At 36.7% G+C, this 23,710-nt stretch overlaps 2 protein-coding genes across 8 annotated transcripts in view; one reads left to right on the top strand and one right to left on the bottom strand.

Moving 5' to 3' along the window:
• The first annotated feature begins 3,307 nt into the window (after nt 1–3,307).
• RNFT1 (ring finger protein, transmembrane 1) lies at nt 3,308–13,941 on the top strand. 4 transcript variants are annotated; one of them, XM_043482380.1, is made up of 9 exons: nt 3,308–3,445; nt 4,669–5,120; nt 5,313–5,389; nt 6,503–6,603; nt 8,100–8,253; nt 8,997–9,155; nt 9,822–9,887; nt 12,195–12,296; nt 13,070–13,941. In XM_043482380.1, exons 2-9 carry the CDS (start codon nt 4,718–4,720, stop codon nt 13,202–13,204), a joined length of 1,197 nt encoding a protein of 398 aa, XP_043338315.1. In that variant the 5' UTR covers nt 3,308–3,445; nt 4,669–4,717; the 3' UTR covers nt 13,205–13,941. The 4 variants fall into 4 exon arrangements, with proteins under 4 accessions (XP_043338315.1, XP_043338308.1, XP_043338324.1 ...); XM_043482373.1 differs by lacking the exon at nt 3,308–3,445 and adding an exon at nt 3,458–4,011; XM_043482389.1 differs by lacking the exon at nt 3,308–3,445 and adding an exon at nt 3,459–4,022.
• Nucleotides 13,942–15,739: 1,798 nt separating this feature from the next.
• Nucleotides 15,740–23,710, bottom strand: part of RPS6KB1 (ribosomal protein S6 kinase B1) — a 38,564-nt gene continuing 30,593 nt past the window's right edge. For all 4 annotated transcript variants that reach the window (XM_043482331.1, XM_043482340.1, XM_043482355.1 and 1 more), the window contains 3 exons: nt 23,347–23,454; nt 20,472–20,584; nt 15,740–19,554 (listed from right to left, as the gene is read on the bottom strand). In XM_043482331.1, coding sequence (XP_043338266.1) covers nt 19,317–19,554; nt 20,472–20,584; nt 23,347–23,454 — 459 coding nt within the window. In that variant the 3' untranslated portion in view covers nt 15,740–19,316. The remainder of the gene's footprint in view (nt 19,555–20,471; nt 20,585–23,346; nt 23,455–23,710) is intronic.

The raw sequence follows: 23,710 nt of genomic DNA on the forward strand, positions 1-23,710 counted from the left end.
AGAAGAGAAGTGTAACTATCTACCACCCTTAATCCGATTGATTCTATCTCCTTCTCTCTCCATACTCATTCTTCCTCTAGAATCCCACTTCACTGAGAAGTTCAAGACCTTCTCATGTCCTACTCTACTACCTGTAGCAGCCTCCCAATTGAGCTTGCATTGCTGCAAGTTATTAGCGTGGGAATTTTCTGGAAAAATACAAATCTGGCCACATAACTCTGCTGCTTGAAACTTAATAGCTTCTCTTTGGCCATGTGAATAAACTATAAAGTAAATTCCTAAGTGAGACCCGCAAAATCTTTCATTTTCTAGCCCCTATTTACTCTTACTTTTCCCTCATATGTACCCTACTCTTTCAGAAACAAAAAAACAAGTCCCTCAATTCTTATGAAATTACAATACCATGACTTTACACATATTGCTTTCATCTGAAATGTCCTACTACTACTTACATCCTGGTAAACTTCAACTTCATCTTCAATCTGCAACTTTTTTGTCTTTGGCCACACAATGCTGCATATGGGATCTTAGTTCCCTGACCAGGGGATGAACCCATGGCCCCTGCAATGGAAGCACAGAGTCCTAACCATTGGACTGCCAGGAAAGTTCAATGTTCATCTTAAATATCACAGATTTAATAAGGCATTTCTTGCTTGGTAAAGTTAAATGCTCCCACTTCTTGCATCCACTGTACCTCACACAACCTTCAATTATAGTGTTTATTCCAATACACTATAATTACTTGCTTGAAGACCTGTCTAACCACATATTTCACTTTGGGATGGGGATTATGTCTTTTTTAATGTCTAGGTCTCCAACAATCTACTATAATTCTTGACAGTTAGTACTCAACAAATGTTTTGGAGTATTTATCAATTAAAATGTCCATTTCCAACATTCTAGATGACAGTGGAAAGAAAATTTATCAGATAAGTCTGTCACTGTCAAATCTTGTCATTAACTCAATACTCTTCTTCAATGTTACTTTTTAGTCAAGTTGAGTGGAATGCAGTTTCAAGTATACCAAAACTTTCAATATGAACTAGCATACCTTCAATAAATTATATGTTAAAATGAGAATTTAAACATTATATTAAGGTATATAAATGTACTAAATTTGCAAATGTACTAAAATTATCACTGTACTAAAGCATATTGATGCCTCATTGTGGTCGTAGCTGGATTATGTGAGTCTATTTTTTCAGTTTTCCTAAATTCTCATAAATGTTAAAGTTTAAAATAAAAATATCCATGGTGTAGTAGGAATGATATAGTATACTACATAAATAAGTTTCTTTAAAAATTCATTATAACTCAGAGCTTGACTTCAGCCTTTGCTACAGACCTAATTCTTGTGTCTCCCACAAAATTCCTATGTTGAAACCTTATCCACAATGTGATAGTATAAAGAGGTGGCAGTAGATAATTAAAGCATTATCAAAGGGCTCTCATGAAGGTGATTAGTGCTCTTATAAAAGAGTTTCCAAAGCTCCACCACCTTCCCACCATGTAAGGACACAGCCAGAGACAAAACTATCTATAATCCAGGAACCAGGAACTCACCAGACACCAAATCTGCTGACACCTTGATCTTGAACTTCCCAGCCTCTTGAACTGTGAGAAATAAACTTGTTGTTTATAAGCCATCCAGGCTATATTCTTACTGCAGCTCAAACAGACTAAGACTTTCTGAAAAAGAAACCTAATTTGTCATGAAGACTTTGTGAAGTTCATGGAGCCATATATCAAAAAACAAACAGAAAACAAAAACCAAAACAAACAAAAATATCTAGCAATATATTAATTGGCAACCGGAAGCAGATTTAATACCTCTTGTGGGGAGTAGGGGGAATGCCTTTTTAACCAAAAGAAATGATTTGGTAATAAAAATAATCTGATTTAAGCATATCTTCAAAGTGGTTAATTCAGGTTAAAAAAATAGTGAATTCAGCTGTACTCTTGATACACGAGAAATAAGGTGCACACAATTTCATGATTAAGGAGCCTCAAAACTCACACACCATCAAACTAACTTGGGCAAAGCTGTTGTGTAAGGTGTGCGTGTTAGTGGGTCAGTCGTGTCAGACTCTCTGCCAACCCATGGATTGTCCCACCAGGCTCCTCTCTCCATGGGATTTCCCAGGCAAGAATTCTGGAGTGGGTGGCCATTCCCTTTTCCAGGGAATCTTTCCCACCCAGGAATCCAACCTGGGTCTCTTCAACTGCAGGCAGATTCTTTATCCTCTGAGCCATGCTGTGAATGGTTTTAAATGGTTTTAAATCAGAGACCCCATTTAAATCGAGACCAAACAAACAAACAAAAAAAAGTATCACTTTTTCCACTAGATTTTCAATTCATGACATGTGCTTGTATGTATGAAATTTACCCTCTAGTGAGGAAAGACTGAACAGCTCACCAGTGGCATGGAATATTTAATTTCAAGACCTATAGAAACACCACCAAGATTTACTTGACGTCAACTTCTAGAAATTAAAGGTAAAAAACTTAAGGTTCAAAGCAAAAAGGCTATTGGTTAGTTGTCGCGAATGGGGCAGATTCATGGAATACAATTAAATATCATTTAGAATACATTCTGGCTCGGGAACAAGAGGCAACGTTTTTTTTGTTTCTTTCGTTTAAAGTTTTCCTTAATAAATCTTTTACTTTAAAACAGTTGTAGGTTAACAATTACCGCGAACATAGTACAGCGTTCTCTACACCCCACAGGGTTTTTAAACTCTTAACTTCTATTGATACTTACACCACCCCTTCTCTCCCAAACCATCCCCCACTTCTCTCTGCTCCTTATCTCCTCAGGTTTCGCCAGGGCCTCGTTCTCACAGAGCAACTTTAGGAATGTAACAAAAACCCAGTTCAGTTACAACTTCACCGACCGGCCACAAGTGGGTCAGCTGAGGTGGCCGACACCAGAACGCTCCCGCCCCGTCCCGCCCTCTCAGAGCCGCGCAGACCCTCGCCGACGTGGCTCTTCCACCTCACGCTTCGCCGGACGCGAGCCAAGCGCGACCAAAGGGCAGAGCAGCCTCCAGAGGCCAGGCGAGCCGGGCGAGACCAGGCCCGCCCCCAACTGCAGGCTCCTCCCTCGAGGGCAGGTTCTGGAGGCTCCAAACAGACGCACGTACGCTTATTGTTTAACGCCGACGCCCGCGGTCGGTCCTCCGCCGCACGCCTCTCTTCACAGCCCACACCCACCCGGGGCCTCCGCCCCGCCCCGCCGTCGCAGCCCGGCCCTCGGCGCGTCGCGCGGGGGCGGGGCGCGCGCACGTGAGGACGTCCGGGAGCGCGCGCGCCGCCGCCGAGCTGTGCCAGAGTTTCCTGCGACGGGGTCTGAAGGTGATGGCTCTGACCGAAGGCCTCGAGACGGCGTTTCCCGCTGTTCCTGCCGTCGCTGCCTGGGCCTTGGTCCGCTCATCGTCATGAGAGGTCAGGCCTGGGGGAAGCGGGCGAAGGAGGCGAGGGACCGCGGCGAAATGGGCTCTGGGGAGAATAACAGAGGCACGCGAAGCTCGAACGTGGGTGGAAAAATCTGTCCTGGAGATTCCGGAAGAGCCGTTTGCATTTGACTTTTCTTCCCTTTCTCTCCCCTTTCTTGCTTCATGCTTGAAGGGAAGTGGGAGGGTTCTCTGGTTTTATTTATGGAAAAAGACGCTGAAACTGACCCATCCGGCGTGTGTGTCTCCAGAGATTGGAGGAAATAAATGGCAGTCGTGGCGTTGGAGCATCGGTGAAAGCCTTCGGTGAAGAGCACTAAAAACCAAACCGCCCAACAGTCACTGAAAAAAAAAAAAAAAATTCAGACCTAGAAATGAAATAGAATGACACGGAACATGCCCCGAGGTTAACCCCAGCTTCCTCATACGGAAACGGCAGGAAGGCTCTGCTTTTCGTCAACTGGATTCTGACGGCCACCCACACTCGTCCTTTAGGGATCTTTGGATGCCGATGTTTTCTTTCCGGACTTCCCACCCCTCCAGAGTCTCATTTATAATGTGCAGACTACGTAATTATCCTTATTCAGAATAGTCGTTTAGCGGTGACTCCCAAAGTGTCTTATTTTAAAGATATTTTTGAGGGGGGCAGGGAAGGGTAATATTTCTTGGTGTTAATTATTATTGGAAACTTTTCTTAGCTTCGGGAAAGCTGTTTCAGCATAAAAGGAAATTTGTAAGTCACCGAATTGAAATGTTTATTTTTAGTATTAGTTACGCATGATGCTGCTTAATACGGAGTTAAGATTTGACGTTTTCTTCCTAGCCCATGTAGGCATTAAAAAAACAGATTGACTCTTCTAGTTGAGCGGAGTAAATGTACTGAGTGTTCTAGTATGAATGAGTACTATTAACATCTGCTGGGCACCCATACTTTGAGTATTTTGCCAGTTCCTTCTGTCAGAGAACTGGAGGCATCTGAAGCACAGCTTTTTCTGTAGTAGATGTTCCCTGAAAGGTAGTTTGCTCAGGGCAGCAGAGCCTTCGCGTCAGTGGGGAGGAAGGAGGAGTCTAGTGACCAGTGCTAGATAACCTGAAAATAACTCATCTGCTGTGATTACCAGCCTCTCCTTTAGCGAATAAACAGTTCCTGGTGAGCCACATATTGCCTGTACTTAACTGTTCACTTAGAATAGTTTCTGCTCTTTGATTTTTTAGGAGACAGAGCCCTGAAGCAAAGAAATCACAGAACAAGTATTCAAGGGCCATGCAAGCCAACTGTAGTCAACTGCACAGCCCTTCAGGAGCTGCAGGCAGTGAGAATGCCTCAGCCTCCCAGTGTGTCCAAACAAGACTGACAGGAGAAGCTTCCTGTCTTTATTCTGGAGATGTTCATATCCAGATAAGCTCCCTACCTAAAGAATGTGCTGAAAATCCAAGCTCCAGAAATACAAGGTCAGGTGTCCACAGCTGTACGCATGGATGTGTCCATAGTCGCTTACGGAGCCACTCCCACAACGAAGCCAGGCAACCTGATGATAGCGACACGGAGTATGGAGATCATGGTAGCAGCTCCTTCTCAGAATTCCGGTATCTCTTCAAGTGGTTGCAGAAGAGTCTTCCATATATTTTGATTCTGGGTGTCAAACTTGTTATGCAGCATATAACAGGTAGGGTATGATAAAGCATTGAGTTGTTTCATTGCTATATTCAGCTAATTCTCTATTGGTAATCTACTTCATGTATTTCAGTTTCTTATTTTGTTAGCTTTTAAAATTGTATATGCTTCCTTTAAAATCATGTCATTGTGTTAGCTCTTTTTTTTTTTTAATTTCAATTAACTGGACCTTATTTTCTAACAGGAATTTCTCTTGGAATTGGGCTGCTTACAACTTTTATATATGCAAACAAAAGCATTGTAAATCAGGTTTTTCTAAGAGTAAGTATAACCAGCAACTAAAAAATCATTAAATGTTTCTCCCTGTAGAATTATATGCTCATTTTTGAGAGAAATAGGAATTAAGATAGTTTGATAAATTTAAATAGGTGTAATGTGACATCCATAATATATTAAATGTTATCTAAATGACCTGGAATAAATGATTTGTCCTAATACTGAATTGTTTCACCGTATTTTCTTTGTATGTTGGGTTCCTGATAAATAAAAACTAGACAGAATGATTAAAACCTAAACATCACAATATGGTCTGATTTGTCAAGTGCCTTCATGTTTTAAGTTAATTTGACTATACTAAGTAATATAACCATTATTTAAAACTTTAGCCATTGTACTCTAGATTTAAAATACTTAAAAGTGTACATTGAACAAATGGGTATTGAATTATTTAGGTTTCTCTTATTCAAAGAAAACTAAATCCCAAGAAGTTTTTTCTTAATAATTGTCAGAGTCCTATTCTTGTAAATTATTGGGAAAACAGGATTAGTTTATAAAATTTCACCTTCAAGCAACTTTAAAGGGTTATATCTGTGTAAAGAATCATATATTTTGACCTGAATATTTGTAGTTACAACCTATCAAACCATAAAAATTTAATTTAGGGTTTAAAACTAGTAAAACTTAATTAAACTAGTAATTAAAACTTAATTATAAAACAGATTAAAAACAAATTATTCTTACTGAATTGTATGAGAATTTTTAAAATTATAAACCCTGATAACTTAATGCATTTTCTACACGCCTGTTTTGTCAGGAAGGCAAATATAGGGAGCTGCAGAAGTAAAGTTTTCATTTAGGTGGGTTCTTTATGTCAGTTTGTAGAAGATTTGGCTTTGAAACATAGGTAATGTTGTTACACAATGAGGAAACTTGTATTTTAAAAATCTGTTTAAATTTGTGTTGTTTTGTTCATTAAAGCTATATAAAATAGAATGATATGTACAATTTAACAAATACTCTATATTTTTATTAAGATAAATTAATCTATTAAACATTTTAAGTTAATAAATTAGTCATTAAAGTAAAATAGTTAAATGATATTTAAAATTCTGGCATAATTCAAAGTAATGAATTATAAAATTATTTATTTTTCAGGAAAGGTGCTCAAAGATTCAGTGTGCTTGGTTACTGGTATTCTTAGCAGGATCTTCTGTTCTTTTATATTACACCTTTCATTCTCAGTCACTTTATTACAGGTAATTAGAGGCCCAAGTGCACAATCACATTTTTTTTATATAATCATTATATTCCATAGCACTTTACATATATTTTACTTGCACATACTTACTTTTGGAATTCAATTTTTACGTATTTGTCTAGTTCCAGGATAGTACGCTTAAAGTGATTTATTCATGTTTTATACCCAATGCCTTGCCTCATAGCAGGTGCTCAATAATTTTTGATACTAAAATTTTTACCTATGTAATCAAGTTACTAAATATTAGGTTGTTGTTGGTGACCTTTTTTATTTTTGACAAATAAAAATTGTATATATTTAAAATATACATGTTTTGATATATGTATACATTGTGAAATGATTACCACAGTCAAGTTAATATATCCATCACCTCCCTTAGTTACCATCTTGGGTGTATATGTGATGAGAACACTTGATATTTGTTTCTAGAAGAAAACTTGCTAAAGAACAGTAGTTGATAAGTTTCCATGTCAGATGGAAGTGTTCTGAATTTTCAGCTTTAATCAGATAACTAGAAATCTGAGTTTCAGTGGTGTTGGAGAGATGTGGACAAATCTGGGATATAGTTTGTAGGTGTAGCTGATACCACTCGAATTGGGTGGGTGGGTGAGGGGAAGAATCAAGGGTGATGCCTGGGGTTTTTAGTCTAAGCAACTGGCTGGATGGTGGTGCCATTTACTGGGCTAGGAAAGACTGGGGAAGGAAGTGGTCTTGAAGGAAAATCAGTAATTTTGTTTTGAACATGTTAAGTTTGAGAGGCCATGTAGAACTGTTAAAATGATCATAGTTATTTGTCATAAGCTCAGAGTATAGGTTAGAGCTGTAAATTTTGGTGTTAGCAGCACATGGTGGATATTTTAAAAACATGGAACTTGACAAGACGAACCAGGGAAGGAAAGCATAGACCGAGGGCCTAGGACTGGACAGTGTCCACAATTAGCCAGAGGAGTAGCAGCAAAGGAGACTTAAGAAGCAATCATTAAGAACAACTAGACCATATGAGGGCATCTAGAAGAGTGTGGTGTTAGAAGTCTAGGCAGAAGATACTTTGAGGAGGGAAGGGGGGAAAGTGACCTTCAGATTTAGCAAGAGGGAGGAAGTTGATGATCTTGACAGAAGCAGTTCACTGGAAAGGAGGGATGAGAATCCTGACTCGAGTTGGTTAAGGAGAGAAGGACAGATATCTATTATCTGTGAATTTTTTAGATTACAGGTTAGAGGATGTCAATCATGACAAGTTAGGAAGACTCTTCGTTTTCTTTAAGGAGGAAAGATGTGAAATTCAAGCATTTAAAAAGTCTCTTTAAAATAACCAAAATAATCTGTTTACGTAAACTCTAGCATCTTGTCAAACTCAGATTTTTTACACATTATTTGGTAGCAAATTTAGAACCCCTGTCAGCACTTTTATCTTTTTATGTTGCTTTTAGTAAGTTTTGATGTTTTTATCTTTTTATGTTGCTTACTAGTTTTGTGTTTCTCTTCTCTTGGTAGCTTAATTTTTTTAAATCCTACTTTGGACTATTCAAGCTTCTGGGAAGTTCTTTGGGTTGTTGGAATTACAGACTTCATTCTGAAATTCTTCTTCATGGGCGTAAAATGCCTTATTTTATTGGTGCCTTCTTTCATCATGCCTTTTAAATCCAAGGTAAGAATCTAATTATGTTTTATTGGAAAGATGTTAGGAAACCATATCAGTGCTTCAGTTCATTTCAGTCGCTCTGCGACTGACTCTGCGACATGTCTGACTCTGCGACCCCATGAACCACAGCACGCCAGGCCTCCCTGTCCATCACCAACTCCTGGAGTCTACCCAAACCCAAGTCCATTGAGTCAGTGATGCCATCCAACCATCTCATCCATTTAGTCTTAAATGATTCTTTTTATAATTTTCCAGTTTGCTCAATAACCTAATTATGTTATCTCACACCTATTGAAACAAAGTATCTATTCCAATAAAATCAATTATACTTGCTTTGGAATAATCTAAAAATCAGTCCCCACATCATATATAGGAAAATATTTACATTTATACTTCTCTTTTCCTCCAGGGCATTATTTATTGATAATTGATAACTGACTATATGCAGCTATTTGGTGTTTTTTCATATTCAGTTAAAACTTTAAATTTTTGTAGTCAGGAAGATATTTTATTGTATGTAAAACATTTTCACTGTCACTCTCTAGAAATTTTTTGAAAACAAACCAGTGACTGTAACATCGAAGAACCAAGTTGAGGTTGTCAGTCATAACCATTATCATTATGAATACTAATTTTATAGTTGTGTTATTGTGCCATATACTCGTGATGTTCTCAGTCCAATATGGAGTATTTGTGCTGTGTATATAAGTAGCTTTGTTGGCTCTGTTTTCTTTTTTCTTCCTTTTTAGGGTTATTGGTATATGCTTTTAGAAGAATTATGTCAGTATTACCGAACTTTTGTTCCCATACCAGTTTGGTTTCGTTACCTTATAAGCTATGGGGAGTTTGGTAATGTAACTAGATGGAGTCTTGGGATATTGCTGGCTTTACTCTACCTCATACTAAAAGTAGGTAACATAATAAATTTTGTCATTTATAATGATTCATGTAATAATGTTTACAGATTTTACCTATAACTGATTTTGTCTCTGTTTTATAGTTTATCTTCATATCACTAGTTTGAAATAAATGGCAGATTCTATACTTAGAAATGCAGAAAAGGAAATAGATATCTTTACCTTAATCCAGTGGTTCTCAGATTTTACTGGGGGAGTGGACCTCCATGTAGCATGGAGTATCTAAGGGAGAGAATGAGTAGAAGAGAACATACCCACCCCCATCAGTAGCATCTGTCAGGTACATAATTCTCAAACTAGTGGAGTAATCTTGTCCTGTCCCCTCAACTTAGTCACTTTATGAAACTTTAAATATGTTAAGGACATGTGAACCAGGTAAACTTGCCTTGCCTTTGATTTAGTTAAGTATGTATTTGTCTTGACCCAGTTGTAACTCTGGGCATTCAGATGTACTTCATTTTGGTTACAAGTTGGCTGAAATTGATAAGTTGAGTAAAATATCCCATAATTGGACTTTAAATATATTTAGAATGAAATGATTAGTTGTGATGTGCAATGAGCATTGCTAATAGCAATATTTGATATTAGCATTGACCTCTAAGTTTAACAGAGGATGGCTCTTTGAATTAATGAATTAGGACTTATTTTCCCTTTCAGCTTCTGGACTTTTTTGGACACCTGAGAACTTTCAGACGGGTTTTGCGAATATTTGTTACACGACCAGTAAGTATTTTTTATCATAGGAAACGTTTTACCTTTCTTCATTATAAAATTGTTTTAGTCCAGCAGTTTTACAAATGCAGACTTATATTACATGATTGTTTGAAATACGTCTAGTACTTTGGCACTTGGGGTTATGATGATAAAGAGGTTTTATTTCTGTGACCCGTTTCTTGTGCATTGACAACACCTGATGGTTGATAAAGTAATTATGTATTTGAGTGTGCCTCTTGCCCTTTCAAATTGTCTGACATTTTTAACCCATTTATAAACATTCCCTCAAAAATCATATGAACTTTTGTTCCTCTTTTAATCCACAATTAGTGGTTTTGTGTGTTTTCATTAACTCCTGTTCAGCTTCTGTTAAAGTGCTTATAATTTATTGTGTATAAGAAAGCTTACTACCAAAAATCATGTCCCTTGGAATTTTCTTACTGGAAAAATTTCCCCAATACTGAATTCCATATGCACAAATAAGTTCTTGACAGTATCAGTAAACTTAACAAAAAATAAAATTTTAAATAGAGATTCCACTGTCAGTTATAACTTTATTATACATCAATGATTCTACTGATGTAACAAACTGCAGAGAAAGGGTGTCTGTCATAGCTCAAATGATAATGGCTCATTTGCTATTTATTAGCCTCAGAGGTTCTCAGTATGTTAGTGTGATCACCAGATTTCAGAGTTTGATTCTCAGTTATAGTCCATTAGGTATTTCAGCAATTAAGTGGTCAGGACTCAGGAGACTCTGACTTACAAGAATGCCAATCTAATAATTTATGTTTGAAAAAACAACAGGATTTTACCAATGAAGTGGACTAAACTAACTGGCCAGGGCACCCTTTCCCTAAGATAGTAACATAGTAACAAGTTTCACTGCATCCTATTCAGACCTCTTTCTCTAAAAAGATAAAATCCAGACTTTAGCTTTTGAATTTAGCCATTGAGTACATAATCAATTGATTATGTTTGTACTAGGCTTCTGCCGTAGCAATTAACCGAATAGAGCTTGAGCTGAAATGCCTTTGGTATTCTTTCTCCATGAAGCATTAATCACAGTCATCAACACTCTGTTTTATTCTTGAGATTCTCATCTTCCTTAATGTTGCCCTTGAAATGGCAATTGTCATCAGGATATTTTCACCTGAAGGGGGTCTGCATTGTGCCGGACAAGAGTGCTGTTTTAAAAATAAAAGCTTGTCAGCATGCACACGTGCGGTGTACTCTGCTAAATGACATTTGCTGAAGGGAAATTGGCATCAAGATCATCCATCAGTATCTTATTTCTAGAATCTTTAACATCACTGATCTCAAAAAAATCTTAATTTTCAATTTATATCCTTTGAGTTTTGATTTTGTTAACCTTCGAAAGTAAGTTTAGATCATAGCCTCAGGTTGCTAAGTCATGTCACGCTTTTGGTCTCATGACTATGACTGAAACTTGGGTGTTCTTTTCCTCAGCTACCTTTTCCACATCATTTCTACAGAAAGATGATCTCATTTATAATATTTTGTCATACCCAGTTAATGACTAAATTCTACTGAATATGTAAGGAAGTTATAAGATCTTAACAAGATCAGAAACTTTTTTTAGGGCTTTCGAAAAGGAAATTCAAAGATTTGTGTTGAGTTTTGACAGTAGAGCGCTACCCAAGTGATGTTTTGCAATTAGTTCTTTTGTAAAATTTTATCATTCTTTACTAGCACTAAATGCTGGTTTTTGTGATAAAGATAATTAAAATTATTTTTAGATTTAGTGGCAGGACACTGTCTAGTGGTCCCCAAACCTTCTTCATATTGAACTCACGTGGAAAGCTTTCAAAAATTAGATTTCTGGGTTACCTTTTAGTATTTCTGGACCTATTCAGTCAGTCTCCAATGTGGAGTACAGAAATCTAAATCAGTCTCTACATGAGTTACATTCAGCCAACCAGGCTCAGAATTGACTTTAAGCCAGTGTCATAGGTAGTAAGTGGGCTCAACTTGGCAATACTGGGTCACATAGTACATGAATATAGATTGCATAATGCTTAGTTATATTTCACATTGCTTAGTCTCTTAAACCATTTGAATTTGAAGCACTATCATTATTTGGGAATCCAATGAATCTAACAATCTTCCAAGATTCTATTATGTATAATGTAATGAGTTCACCTTGATGCAGACATGATTCTGCATACATAGATCAGCTTTGAAATGTTTATATCCTTTGGGAAAGTTTTCAAATGCCTAGTTCCTTGGAGATTTGAGAAATACAGTATCACCTATTATGTATTTGAGGAACAGAACCTTCTTATCTTTATATAGAGTTATGGAGTCCCTGCCAGCAAAAGACAGTGTTCAGACATGGATGATATTTGTTCAATATGTCAAGCTGAATTTCAAAAGCCAATTCTTCTCATCTGTCAGGTAACTCTATTTTTAAGCAACCTTAATACAGCACTTCTCTGAACTTGCAAAAGTCACATTTATGTTAATTTTCAGGAAAAAATATGTATCTTGTTTAGCAGAAAGTAGCATTCAGGGCACATACTATGAATTTCTTATTTGTGATTGGGGGTTTGGTAGGTTAGCTAAGTTTTGTCCCTTATGTTCTAATGATTTTTATGTAGAAGAGTGTATGAAGGGATTGCAGACAGGATACCAAAGTGACTGGAAAACAGATAATTTTTAATAATGGAATACTAGTCTTTTAAGAATACCAGCATGTTATTGGCTTGTATAAGGCCATTTCCTGTTATTTTATTCCTATAACTCTCAAAAGACTGTATTAAGCTGTTAGTCATGTTGTCGTTTGGTCGCAAAGCTGTGTCTGCATCTTTTGCAACCCGGTGGACTGCCGCCAGCCAGGCTCCTCTGCATGTGGGGTCTCCCAGGCAAGACGGGTGTGGGCTGCTGTCTCCTTCCCCAGAGGATCTTCCCAACCAGGGACTGAGCCTCATCTCCTTTTAGTCATTATCCTTGATCTTAAAGTCATCACCTAAATATAACTTGTATTTTATTAAAGGTGGTTAAATGGTAGGACGAGTCAGAATACTTGTCTCTGCCACTAACACTGCTCTTTGTGTTCTTGAATGTTATACTTTGTTGTCTCACTTGTAAAATGAACTTTTTCTGCAATGTGATGCATGTAAAGTTAAAATGTTACCAGCTATAAAACCGAGTTCTTAATTCCCTTACAGCATATATTTTGTGAAGAGTGCATCACCTTGTGGTTTAACAGAGAGAAGACCTGTCCGCTGTGCAGAACTGTGATCTCAGACCACGTCAACAAGTGGAGAGATGGCGCCACTTCATCACACCTTCAAGTATACTAGGTTTTCAACTTAATGTTGAGGCCTCAAAACACTAATTTTATTTGGTTACAGTGACTACTGGTAAAGACATTAGAATGGGTTTTCAGGGCTGGAAGTTAAGGAAAATGTTCCCAAATGGCTTTAGAGTATTATAGTTAAGTGTGTAGTCCATTTATCAAAATATGAAATGAAAGATCCTATATTATGTAAGTAGTGTTCAGCCTAATGCATATGCAGCATTTATTCTGTCCTTATTTGACCTATGATGACAGTGTTACATTGTAAATGTGTTTTCTTGTTAATGTTACCAAAATGACAACTAGTGGTTTTAGAGGAATTCAGGTATTCTTTCCAGACACTGTTTTCAGAATAAAGAGTATTTTTCACAATATTTTAAGATACACATTACCTGAAAGTAGAATTTTCTTTAGCATTGACTTTTATAATTCTCATTCTAAAAATCCTAAATTTTTCCTAAAACTTGTATTTTTAAATGAAAGCTATAAATGCTATATTTTACCTGTACAATCAGAATTTTCTAAGGAAGACTAATTTACTGAGGATGAAACATTTTAGTATTGTGTTATTCTCTTCCCCACGTATGATTAGCAGTCATTGAGAATAAATGACAAATTCCTTTTCTTTGTGGACGTAATACATACAATCTTGCCCTCAGCTTTAATGTTCATGATTTTGCTTTTTGTATAGTGCCATGGACTTTCTAGAATTAACTATTAAAATAATTCACATGGATTACATACAGCTGGTTTCAGTGATGATTTGAATAGTGTGACAAATAAGACCAACTCATTTGTTTGAAAAGAATTCCCTAGGTCTTCCCTGATGGTCCGTGGTTAAGACTCTGCGCTTCTAATCCAGGTGGTGTGGGTTCAAACCCTGGTTGGGGAACTAAGGTCCTGCATGCCACCTGGCCCAAAAATTTTTGTTAAAAAAGAACTTCCCTTATACTAGCTTCTCTAGAAGAGTTTTGAAACCTCATGCTTGAATCATTACTTGGGAGATTAAAGCTTGTACACAGGCCAATGAAACTTTGGAGAGTGGTTTGTTTGCCTACAGGTATTTGTGCAGGGTGATGCAAAGGGAAAGAGGCGGTTCCTGTCTCCCCTTGAAACCTCATGAGGGAATCAAGATCTGTACCAAGTCAAGGACTGGTTATTATCTACTTCTTGATGTGAGGCCTCTACTTATTTTCTCATTTACCATCTATCAGTTTGCATACAAGGAAAAAAGACAGTGGTGAGGAGAATTTAGGGGGTAGAGGCAGAAATTTTCAACAAATTTACAACGCTGGTAAGACAAAGAATACACCAACATGGATTAATAAGGATAGTGACCAACCAGATACAGGTTAAGTCATTTTCATGCCTCATGGCTACCCAAACTGACAAAAGGACATTAGAAAACCTAACTTTTTCCCCTGCTAGGTTATAAGTACAACTATTTCTGTTCATTCAGGATGATGTACTTTTAACTATGTTATCTACTTTGAGAACCACTGCAAATATTAAAAAAAAACAAGCTTACTTGGCTTTAAATCACCTTCCTAATTTTGTGATGAAGCCAATAGTTGTTATTTGGGTATACAGCAAGGGATGAGTTAAGAAAGGCAATTTGAGATTAGAATTTGGGTGTAAAAAATATGCTGACTTCTTGGTAAAAACATAAGAGTAACATCTTACCGCATGGGTTACTTTAGCCCTAACACAATACCTACTTACCCTATGGCCATATGGACAGCTTTGTTTCTGAATATGATTGAATAACAAAAGACGGTGGTGGACAGTGGAAAGCACTTCACGTATGAACTGAGGAGGAGGGAGATGTAGCAGGAGCGCTGTGTTGTCCACTGATAGCACTAAGGAACTGGAGGCATTTCTGCACTTTTATTCCTTCAGCTCAAAAACGGGAATTAGAACCCCTTTATTCTGTGAGTTTAGACCATACTCTCTAAAAGACTTTTATCAACATCAAGAGTCACTACTGTTTTATAAAAAAAGTCCATTTGAGAACTTCTATAGAGAAACTATATTGGCAAATGTGATTGAATTACCTCATAAATAAGAGATGGTTTACACAAAACACCCATCTTACAGCAGATATATTGAGATATTAGTTAAAAACAGATTTGTCCACTAAGTTATTTTGTGCATACACATCAAATAATGAAGTTGGCAAACGTGGCTGAAAAAACTGTCTTTCAGTGTTTTTATGTGAAGCTGGCTTTCACATAATTTTTCACAGGAACTTTTTTTAAGCAACCAATCACATTCTACTATTTTGACAGAACTTGGAAATCACAGATGTTTAACACCTAATAAAATCAGTACTAAAACTTGTTACAAATTTGTTCCTTCAGTTTCTCCACAAAAGCAATTTTTACAACTGTTATTCTTTACATATATATAGTTTATTAAATATGAGAATCTGAACACATCTAGCATATGAATGGGAAGAATTATTGAAACCATTTGTGTATCTGATAGTTATTTCTTTCATCTTAGGGTGATAATGATAATAATAAAAAAATCACTTCTATTTTATGTTCATTCAAATTTTCATTTAATTTCTATTTACATTCATTCAATCTGAAATCAAATACTTTAATACAGTAAACACAAGATGAAAAGCAGAAAAGGTGTTACCCTCAAAGCACTCCTAATAAGGCAGCTGAAGAATTTATTTACTCTGATAGATGCAAAGCCAACTTGGGGTAGGGAAAAAAAAAAAGTTTTAAAAGAGCAAACACAGATGAACCCATGTTTCAAATGTTACTTCAGATAATCCACTGAGATAATACTTGTGCTGTAGTGGTAAATTAAGAATCACACACGAAGAATTTTGTATCAGTCAGCCACAGACCACAGGTCATGGTGGGACAAATACTTTATGATTATTTTGTCCAGCTTGCTAGCGTCTACTCCTATGGAAAAAAGGTAGATGTTTGGACATTGATGTTTATATTTCAGAAATTAACCATTTTCAGAGCCTCAAAATCCATTCTTCATAAATTCAACATTTCCCATTAGAATAATCTTAGATCTAGCCCTTATAAGCTAGGAACCACATGACTGAATAACCAAAATAGTTAGGTCCTATTTTAAATATAAAATCCAAGGCTTGGATGCAGTTTATTTATAATCATGTATTTCTTAAAGAATGTTGAATTTATGGAGTACCATACATGCATTCTTCCCCCCCCACCCCCATTACCTTCTATCTCAAAAAATAGTATGGAAAAATTCTTGAAGGATTCAAATTAGTTAAGACCATAAAGGAGAAAAAGAAATAACAATTTTCCTAAAAATCTGGTTCAAGAATTAATACTTTACATTGTTAATCACAGCTGGTTTATAAATCCCAGTTTATTATAATGCTACAAACCTTATAAAATCAAAATTAGTAAACTTCAGTTCTCAGTGATTATATTTTAATTAAAAAACAGCATGTATAAAATAAAAAAATATCCTGTAAATAGCTGATTTTAAAGAAAATAAGTGATGAAAGAAAAACACTTAAATCTCTTTATACACTTACCTGGAATAATAAAGAACCCTTTCAGAAACTCAAAAGACTAGTATTATTGACATATATTTTAAACTATGCTTGGGTTTTTTACAAATAAATATAAGGTAAGCCATATTGCATAGGTGTGTGCTTTCTGTCTGTGACACTAACGTGGCACTTGACAAGTTTTCACAGTCATAGTAGGGATACCCATTTATGAAACAAATTTCTCAATAAACCTGCCACAGTATAGAAAATTAACTTCACTTAATGTTTACAGTTTGAAAAGCTGTTATTTGTATGGATGGTAGGTATGAAATTAATGCTTTTTATGCAGGAAGTTACAGTGCTTGCCACTACTGCTGGCAGTACTAATTATGAAAATGGTTTAACTGTGGGGTGGTTACAGCCAGGCAATCACAATGCAAATGTTACTAGCAAATAGGACTGAGGAGGAATACTGTGGTGTAAAACTTTAACTGGAATTTGGTCAGGCAGTCAACACAATATTAATAGTAAACATATTTGAAACAAGTGTCAGAGTAGGACAAGTCATTTACAGTCTGAAATGAAGCCTGTATCTATCACCATAGCTTTTTGGGTTCTGTTTTTTTTAGACATAGTAAAGACCTGCACTTTAAGTACAATTTCTGCCCTCATTATTGTAGCTTCTCATTACTAGCTACAGTTATAAATTCAGTACACTGCTGCAATAGGGAAGAGGGGGTCTAGAGGGAGGGATTTAAAAAAAAAAAACCAAAAAACTTTCTGTCCAAAGATGAGCTGTTATCAATTGTTTATTGCCACAATTGAAAAAGTGTATTTCCAATCATTTTTCATGGTTTTTCATTTGCTTAATGTCATAGGATTTCATCTTATCTCACTTGAATTGCCGTTTAAGCAAAGCTTGTCTCTTTTCTGGTTGAATTCAACATGCATAAATAATTTTATGGCTTGGATCCTATGGCTCAAAAAGGTCTGGAGAACATAGCAAGCAGCATCTATTTAAAAAAACTGTAGGGTTGCAAAATATTACAAATTGACTTTGCGCACTCAGACTGAAGACATTATAAAAGACAAACAAAAGGAGGTGATAAGACTCAACTGCAACTGCATGATCATCTATTATACCAGTATGCACTGAAATATATTTTTATAAAGCTCTGCAGATATTAAACCCTTTCACCATCTACAGTCATGGAAATGCTCTCTTTAAGGCAGGAAGTATTTAAGAAAGGTAAAGTTACCTTTATTTTTATTCTTTGTACCTGTGAATCACTTATGTAGCCTTTGTTACAACTGCAAAAACATAGTGTCTTGTTAGCATGTTTCCTAAATTAAGCCACTAAGTTTTATTCACTGTGGAAGACATTCATCAAAAGGCCATCAAATATTTTTATAATCAAAAAATGTAGCCCCAATATAGGAGAAAAAAAACATCTTTTTTCCTTTTAAAACCGTTGAGGAAGAAATATAAGGAAGGTAGACAGCAAAAACAGTAAAAAGAAGTAAAACTTAAAACCTTACCAAATTGCTGTAAAGACATTAGACACAAGAGAGTGGACCATGGCAACACCCTCTTCCCCTGGATTTCCCTCCTCTCACTCTGCCGCCCCACGATATGCATTTTATCCTGACTCGCTTCTGTCCTTCAGCCACGGGCTGAACACGTTTGACATCTTGAACTAAATACTGGTATAAGGTGGCGGTATTTTTCCAGTGCAATGCAGGCCCAGGATAAGGATGAAATGAAGGACATACAACTTATGCCCATTCCAAGGCTTCCAGTTAAGCTTAGCACATAACAGTACTGCAAATAGAAATGATTAAGTAGATTCTTCTTTTTTTTTTATCCTAGTATTACAGATAGGTATTGCAGCTGGGTTACTGAAAATAAACCCCAAGTCCACCCCAATCCCTCAAACGAGCCACAGCTGTGGTTAACAATGATTCATATGCATTTTTATTTCACCAAGAGAAGAAACAGAAGTTGTCTGGCTTTCTTCACACCAACCAATAATTTCGTATTTTTAAAGTTTGGGATGTTTTCCATAATGAGCTGAATCAAAAATCTATTTGAAAAATATATATTTATATAAAAAAAAGATTCAGGTTGTTGCACGTAAAACATCAATTGATAAGTTTTTTTCGTCTTTGATTCCATGTTGCTGGAAAGTTTAACCAAGCTTGCATGCTAATTTGTCCTTAGTTGCAAGTATTATAGGCAAATTCATACTTTGCCTAATGGAAGGAGAACCCTTCTTCGACACGATCAGAACTCAACAGTGATTCAGAAGCAACATCCTACCCTTAATACTGTCAGTTTCAAGCCATCAACATGAAAATCCTTGATAGGTTGAGACGACGTCGCTAGGAATCAATAATTGATGTGCCTAAGAATTCCGCAATACTATTTTCACTTAAGTTTTTTTGCACCATGATTGATTTTTTAAAATCCATGTTTAATTTTCCTCTGTCAAAAGTGTTCTATGTCATGACACTGACTCTTCAAGACTGTCATTTTGAGTCTTCCTGTTTCACCCTGCAGGATGCTCACACATCCCCTCCCCACCTTTTTTGCCTTCAATTCATTAAAAGCATTGTTTTGTCATAGATTCATACGCAGGTGCTCTGGTCGTTTGGAGATCATGGGAAAAGCTTGCTTTTTGTACGGTCCGGAGTTTGGCTGTCGTATTGGAAGCGGTGCTGAAGCCTCCCCGCTCATCGTCACGTCCATCTGCTCTATCCCACTTGTCTCCATCGGGTATTCCACAGGCGTCTGCGGATTTGCCGTGCTGGCTGAAGCACCTCTTCCCCAGAAATCCCCAGGAGAAAATTTGACTGGGCTTTAAGACAAGGAAGAGCTATCATTTGTCTCAAGTACTATCTCAACAAGAAACATTTCCCTTACATTTAAAGCGAGTGGGGTCATGTGATTTTTTTTCAATTTCCTTTTTGTATGGATTGGCACAGAGGCAGAAGTTGAGCCATCTCTCCCCTAGACTAATTGTTACCTTTCTAACTGGTCTCTTAACCTCCACACTTGCCCTCATAAAACCATCAATGATACTTAGGGGAAAAAAAAAACATCATTTTACTCCCCCACTTAAAACAGCTTCTCATTTCATTTAAAATATTTCTCCAAACCTTTGTCATTCCCTTCCTCACTCACCACAGTTCAGGAATGTTGACCGCCCTTTCATTTCCAAGAAGGCAGCCAAGTTTTTCCTCCTTGAGAACTTCTGCATGTGCCTTCTTCTACCTGTAACACCCCTGTACCTCTCTGTTTCGTATGGCTAGCTCTTTCATGATTAGGCGCCCCCGTGTTATTTTTTGCATTCTACTAACACATTTTTTTTTCACATAGCATTTGGCACTACTTGTAATTACATATTTTTTGTATTTCCTTCTTTGTTTGTTTTGACTCTCTCACTAAATTGTAAGCTTCATCAGGACAAGGACAATTCCTGTCATAATCATGTGTCCCCAGCACACAGCACAACCCCTGGCGCATAATAAATGTTGAACAAATGGTTAAAGAGGACACTTTGCGGTGCAGCAGCTTACTTTCAGGAGGGAAGTTAAGCTATATAGCATTTTCTCACTGATTAGTCACAGATGGATCACTTGCAATATAAGAAGGTAGAGATGTCGTGCTTACGCCAACCAAATAGGATGACAGACTTTCCATTTATGTAATTTGGCATAAATTTCTTAAACAATGCGCTTTCTTCTAGATTAAAAAATAATAAAGTCTGAATACCTGACAGGTGTTCGTGGGCTGCCAATAAATCTTCGAGGGGATCGGATTTTTGGTTCAAAGGAAAACTTTTCTTTTACGCTTTCAAGTACAGATGGAGCCACATATGTAAAACCCTGAAAGATAGTAACAGTGGACTACAGAATGTCGAGAAAATGTGGTTGCTCAGTCTCTGACACACCAAGATGATGATGTACACCTAAAATCACCAATGTGATTACTCTTCAACCTCCTCAATTTCATTTCACACCCATTACCTTCCTTCCAGCCATTTCTAGAGGCATAGCCCCCAAGACAACAGAATTATATTGAACCCCAAAGGCCAGCAGACAAAATTTCACTGTATTAAAAGAAGTAGAACAAAACAGGAAAAGTACAGGCTCTACATTAAGATGTTAAATACCAAGAGAAATGCAGAGAAATTCTGTTTCTAGCCACATACATATAAGCAACTAATATTCTCATCCCCCAAAGAGTTTCTCATTAGGCTGAAATAAAAATAAAATTCTCTAACTTGGCATATATGGTCTTTCTGGTTTTATGCCAATGATTGAATAGATTTGGATTTTCCTGACAAGTAAGGGCCAACATTGTGAAAGCTATTAACTGTTAACAGGCAATAATGCAGTTTGTTAGCTTTAGTTCTTTCTTGGACCTGGCTATTAGGTTACCAGCTATCATTAATCTCGCTGTTAATGTTCATCCCTTTAACAGTTAATCCTATACCTATCTTCCTATCCTTGTGACCTACAAGCAGGCATTTGACTTATTATAAAAAGACTCAATAAGGCTTTGGGTGAAGTCCTGAAGAGTGAGGTGCAATTCTATAGAGCATATACTTTGTGACAGCTACATGTGGACCACCAAGGCCATTTCCACATATATTCTAGTGGGCTGAAGCTTAACTACCAAGAGGACCAGACTCTGCCTTAATCATCTTTGAATATCCTTTAATTCTATTAGGCTTTAAACTACTAGAGGGTGGGTGGGAGGGAGGCTCAAGAGAGAGGGTATATATATATATATATATACACACACACACATACATACACACACACACACACACTTACACTTTGTATGGCAGAAATCAACACAGTATTATAAGGCAATTATCCTATGGAATCTAGAAAAATAGTACAGATGAACCTATTTGTAGGGAAGGAATGGAGACTCAGATGTAGAGAATGGACTTGTGCATACAGCAGGGGAAGGAGAAGGTAGACAGTAGCACTGACATATACACACTATCATGGGTGAAACAGATAGCTAGTGGGAAGCTGCTGAGTAACACAGGGAGCCCAGACTGGCCCTCCGTGACGACAGAGGGGTGGGATGGGAGAGGGAGGGGAAGCTGAGAGAGAGAGGATTATCTATATATAATTATGGCTGATTTGCATTGTTATATGACAGAAACCAACACAATAATGTAAAGCAATTATCTTTCAATAAAAAAATACTAACTGAACTGCAGTTACTACAGTCACAATCCCCAGATAAGTGGGCTGTTACTATTTTAAATTAATCTTAAGAGATCTTTGTGTACAGAATTCTGGCTACCACCTAAAAATGAATTGTTCTTGTGTTCATTAGTTGTTCAATTTAAATAATTAAGAGAAGTGCAACAACTCAGAATGAAAGCTTAGCTCCATAACTTCTGCCACCACAACTTTGGATTTCTTTGTAGCAAGGTAAGATGTTTCTAGACTTTTTAATGGGGGAAAAAATTGTCAAACTAGCTAAAACTCCATAACACTCAACTGAAGAAAAGGTCTGTATGTTGAATCAAAGGTATAAATTCCATATCAGTAGAAAAGAAAACTCCACATAATGAGAGAAAAAAAAGAAAGCAACAACAGCATGAAAATGAATCATGCCTACTCCCCTAAATGAGAGATTTTACTAAGGGAGAATACAGTAATTTTGTAAATCATGTAGATATTCATCTTCCTTCTTAAGTAATTAAAATTCTATAAAATTATATTTTTCATTTATATTCCTATACTACTATATAATCATACATTTATAGAATTGTTACTATTCAATGCTATTTACTCAAAAGCATACTGTACTATGGTGATTTAAGTGTTATTTTACACGATTTCTGTGTTCCATGCTAACTTCAGAATTGACCCTCCACCCCAAAAGATACAATACTGTGTTACATTGTGATTTGAGAATCAAGTTAATGACAAATCCTGTGAACTCGTAAACAAGGGAGAAAAAATTTCCAAATGATTACTTTTCCCATGTTCTACTCTCCCTAGAGATAGTCCAAAAAGAAATGATAAAGGATAATGACAAATGACAAAGGAAACAAATGACATGTACTTATAGTAATAAAATAAGCACTAGGCAAATAATATGCAATGATGGTCATCAGATATAAATCTATCATTTCTGTTGATCAAAATCTAGAAGTTCTGGTTTCCTATCTGAGGAGACAAAGTATAAATCAATACAGATACTTCCTCCTTAGGGTTAATTTGCTTACAATCACACATGAAGCAATGTATTTTGATGTCAAATATTTAAAATCAACAGGTTAAAAATCCCCTACAGATAAAAATCTTTAGCTGTTTCAGGAAAAAATAGTTACTATCAGCCCTTCTTCTCCTACTGCTATGGCTGTGTGGCTTTCAGTTAGGATGCTGAGCCAAACATTTTAAGTCAGTGGCCTATTCAAAAAATGAATCATATACTCTGACTCTAATCGCTAAAATGGAATGTTGAGTTATGCAACATCAATTACTCATCAATAAGTCATAAGGGGATAACTTAAAAAAAGCAACTCAGGGTATCTACATTCTAACTTTCTTATTGAAAAGGGCCCATCCTCATATTTAAATTTCCCATGGCTGCACGGGAGTCTTTCACTTACCAGGAAGACCTGGTTGGCACTTTCACTAAGAGCTGAGTCATCTGGGCTGTCAACAGGTGTCTGACGTGTAAACTTGGAATCAAACTGACTCACATCCTCTTCCGATTGCTTTATAAAAAAAAACGATTAGAAAATGGTGAACAGACTGTATTATACGTAACAATCAAATGCATTACATGCATTAGAGAAGGCTCCAGATAAAGCTCTTTTCTCAGGGTTTGACTGTAATAAGAGCAGAATAACCTGAGCAGGCACAGATTGAAAAATAAATACAACTAGAAAGTATCAAAGGTCAAATGACATCTTTAGTTATCATTTCTATTAAAAATCTGAGTATCAATCATCCCCTCTCACAAAGCTTCAG

The sequence above is a fragment of the Cervus canadensis genome, chromosome 1, assembly GCF_019320065.1.
Source record: "Cervus canadensis isolate Bull #8, Minnesota chromosome 1, ASM1932006v1, whole genome shotgun sequence".
NCBI classification, from domain to species: Eukaryota; Metazoa; Chordata; class Mammalia; order Artiodactyla; family Cervidae; genus Cervus; species Cervus canadensis.

Bases quoted from the DNA above. Each gene is read 5' to 3' on its own strand.
- RNFT1 (XM_043482373.1), top strand. From the start codon at position 3,959: ATGCCGATGTTTTCTTTCCGGACTTCCCACCCCTCCAGAGTCTCATTT. The intron at 4,012-4,668 runs GTGCAGACTACG...TTGATTTTTTAG, and splicing joins TCCAGAGTCTCATTTATAAT to GAGACAGAGCCCTGAAGCAA. The intron at 12,297-13,069 runs GTAACTCTATTT...ATTCCCTTACAG, and splicing joins CAATTCTTCTCATCTGTCAG to CATATATTTTGTGAAGAGTG.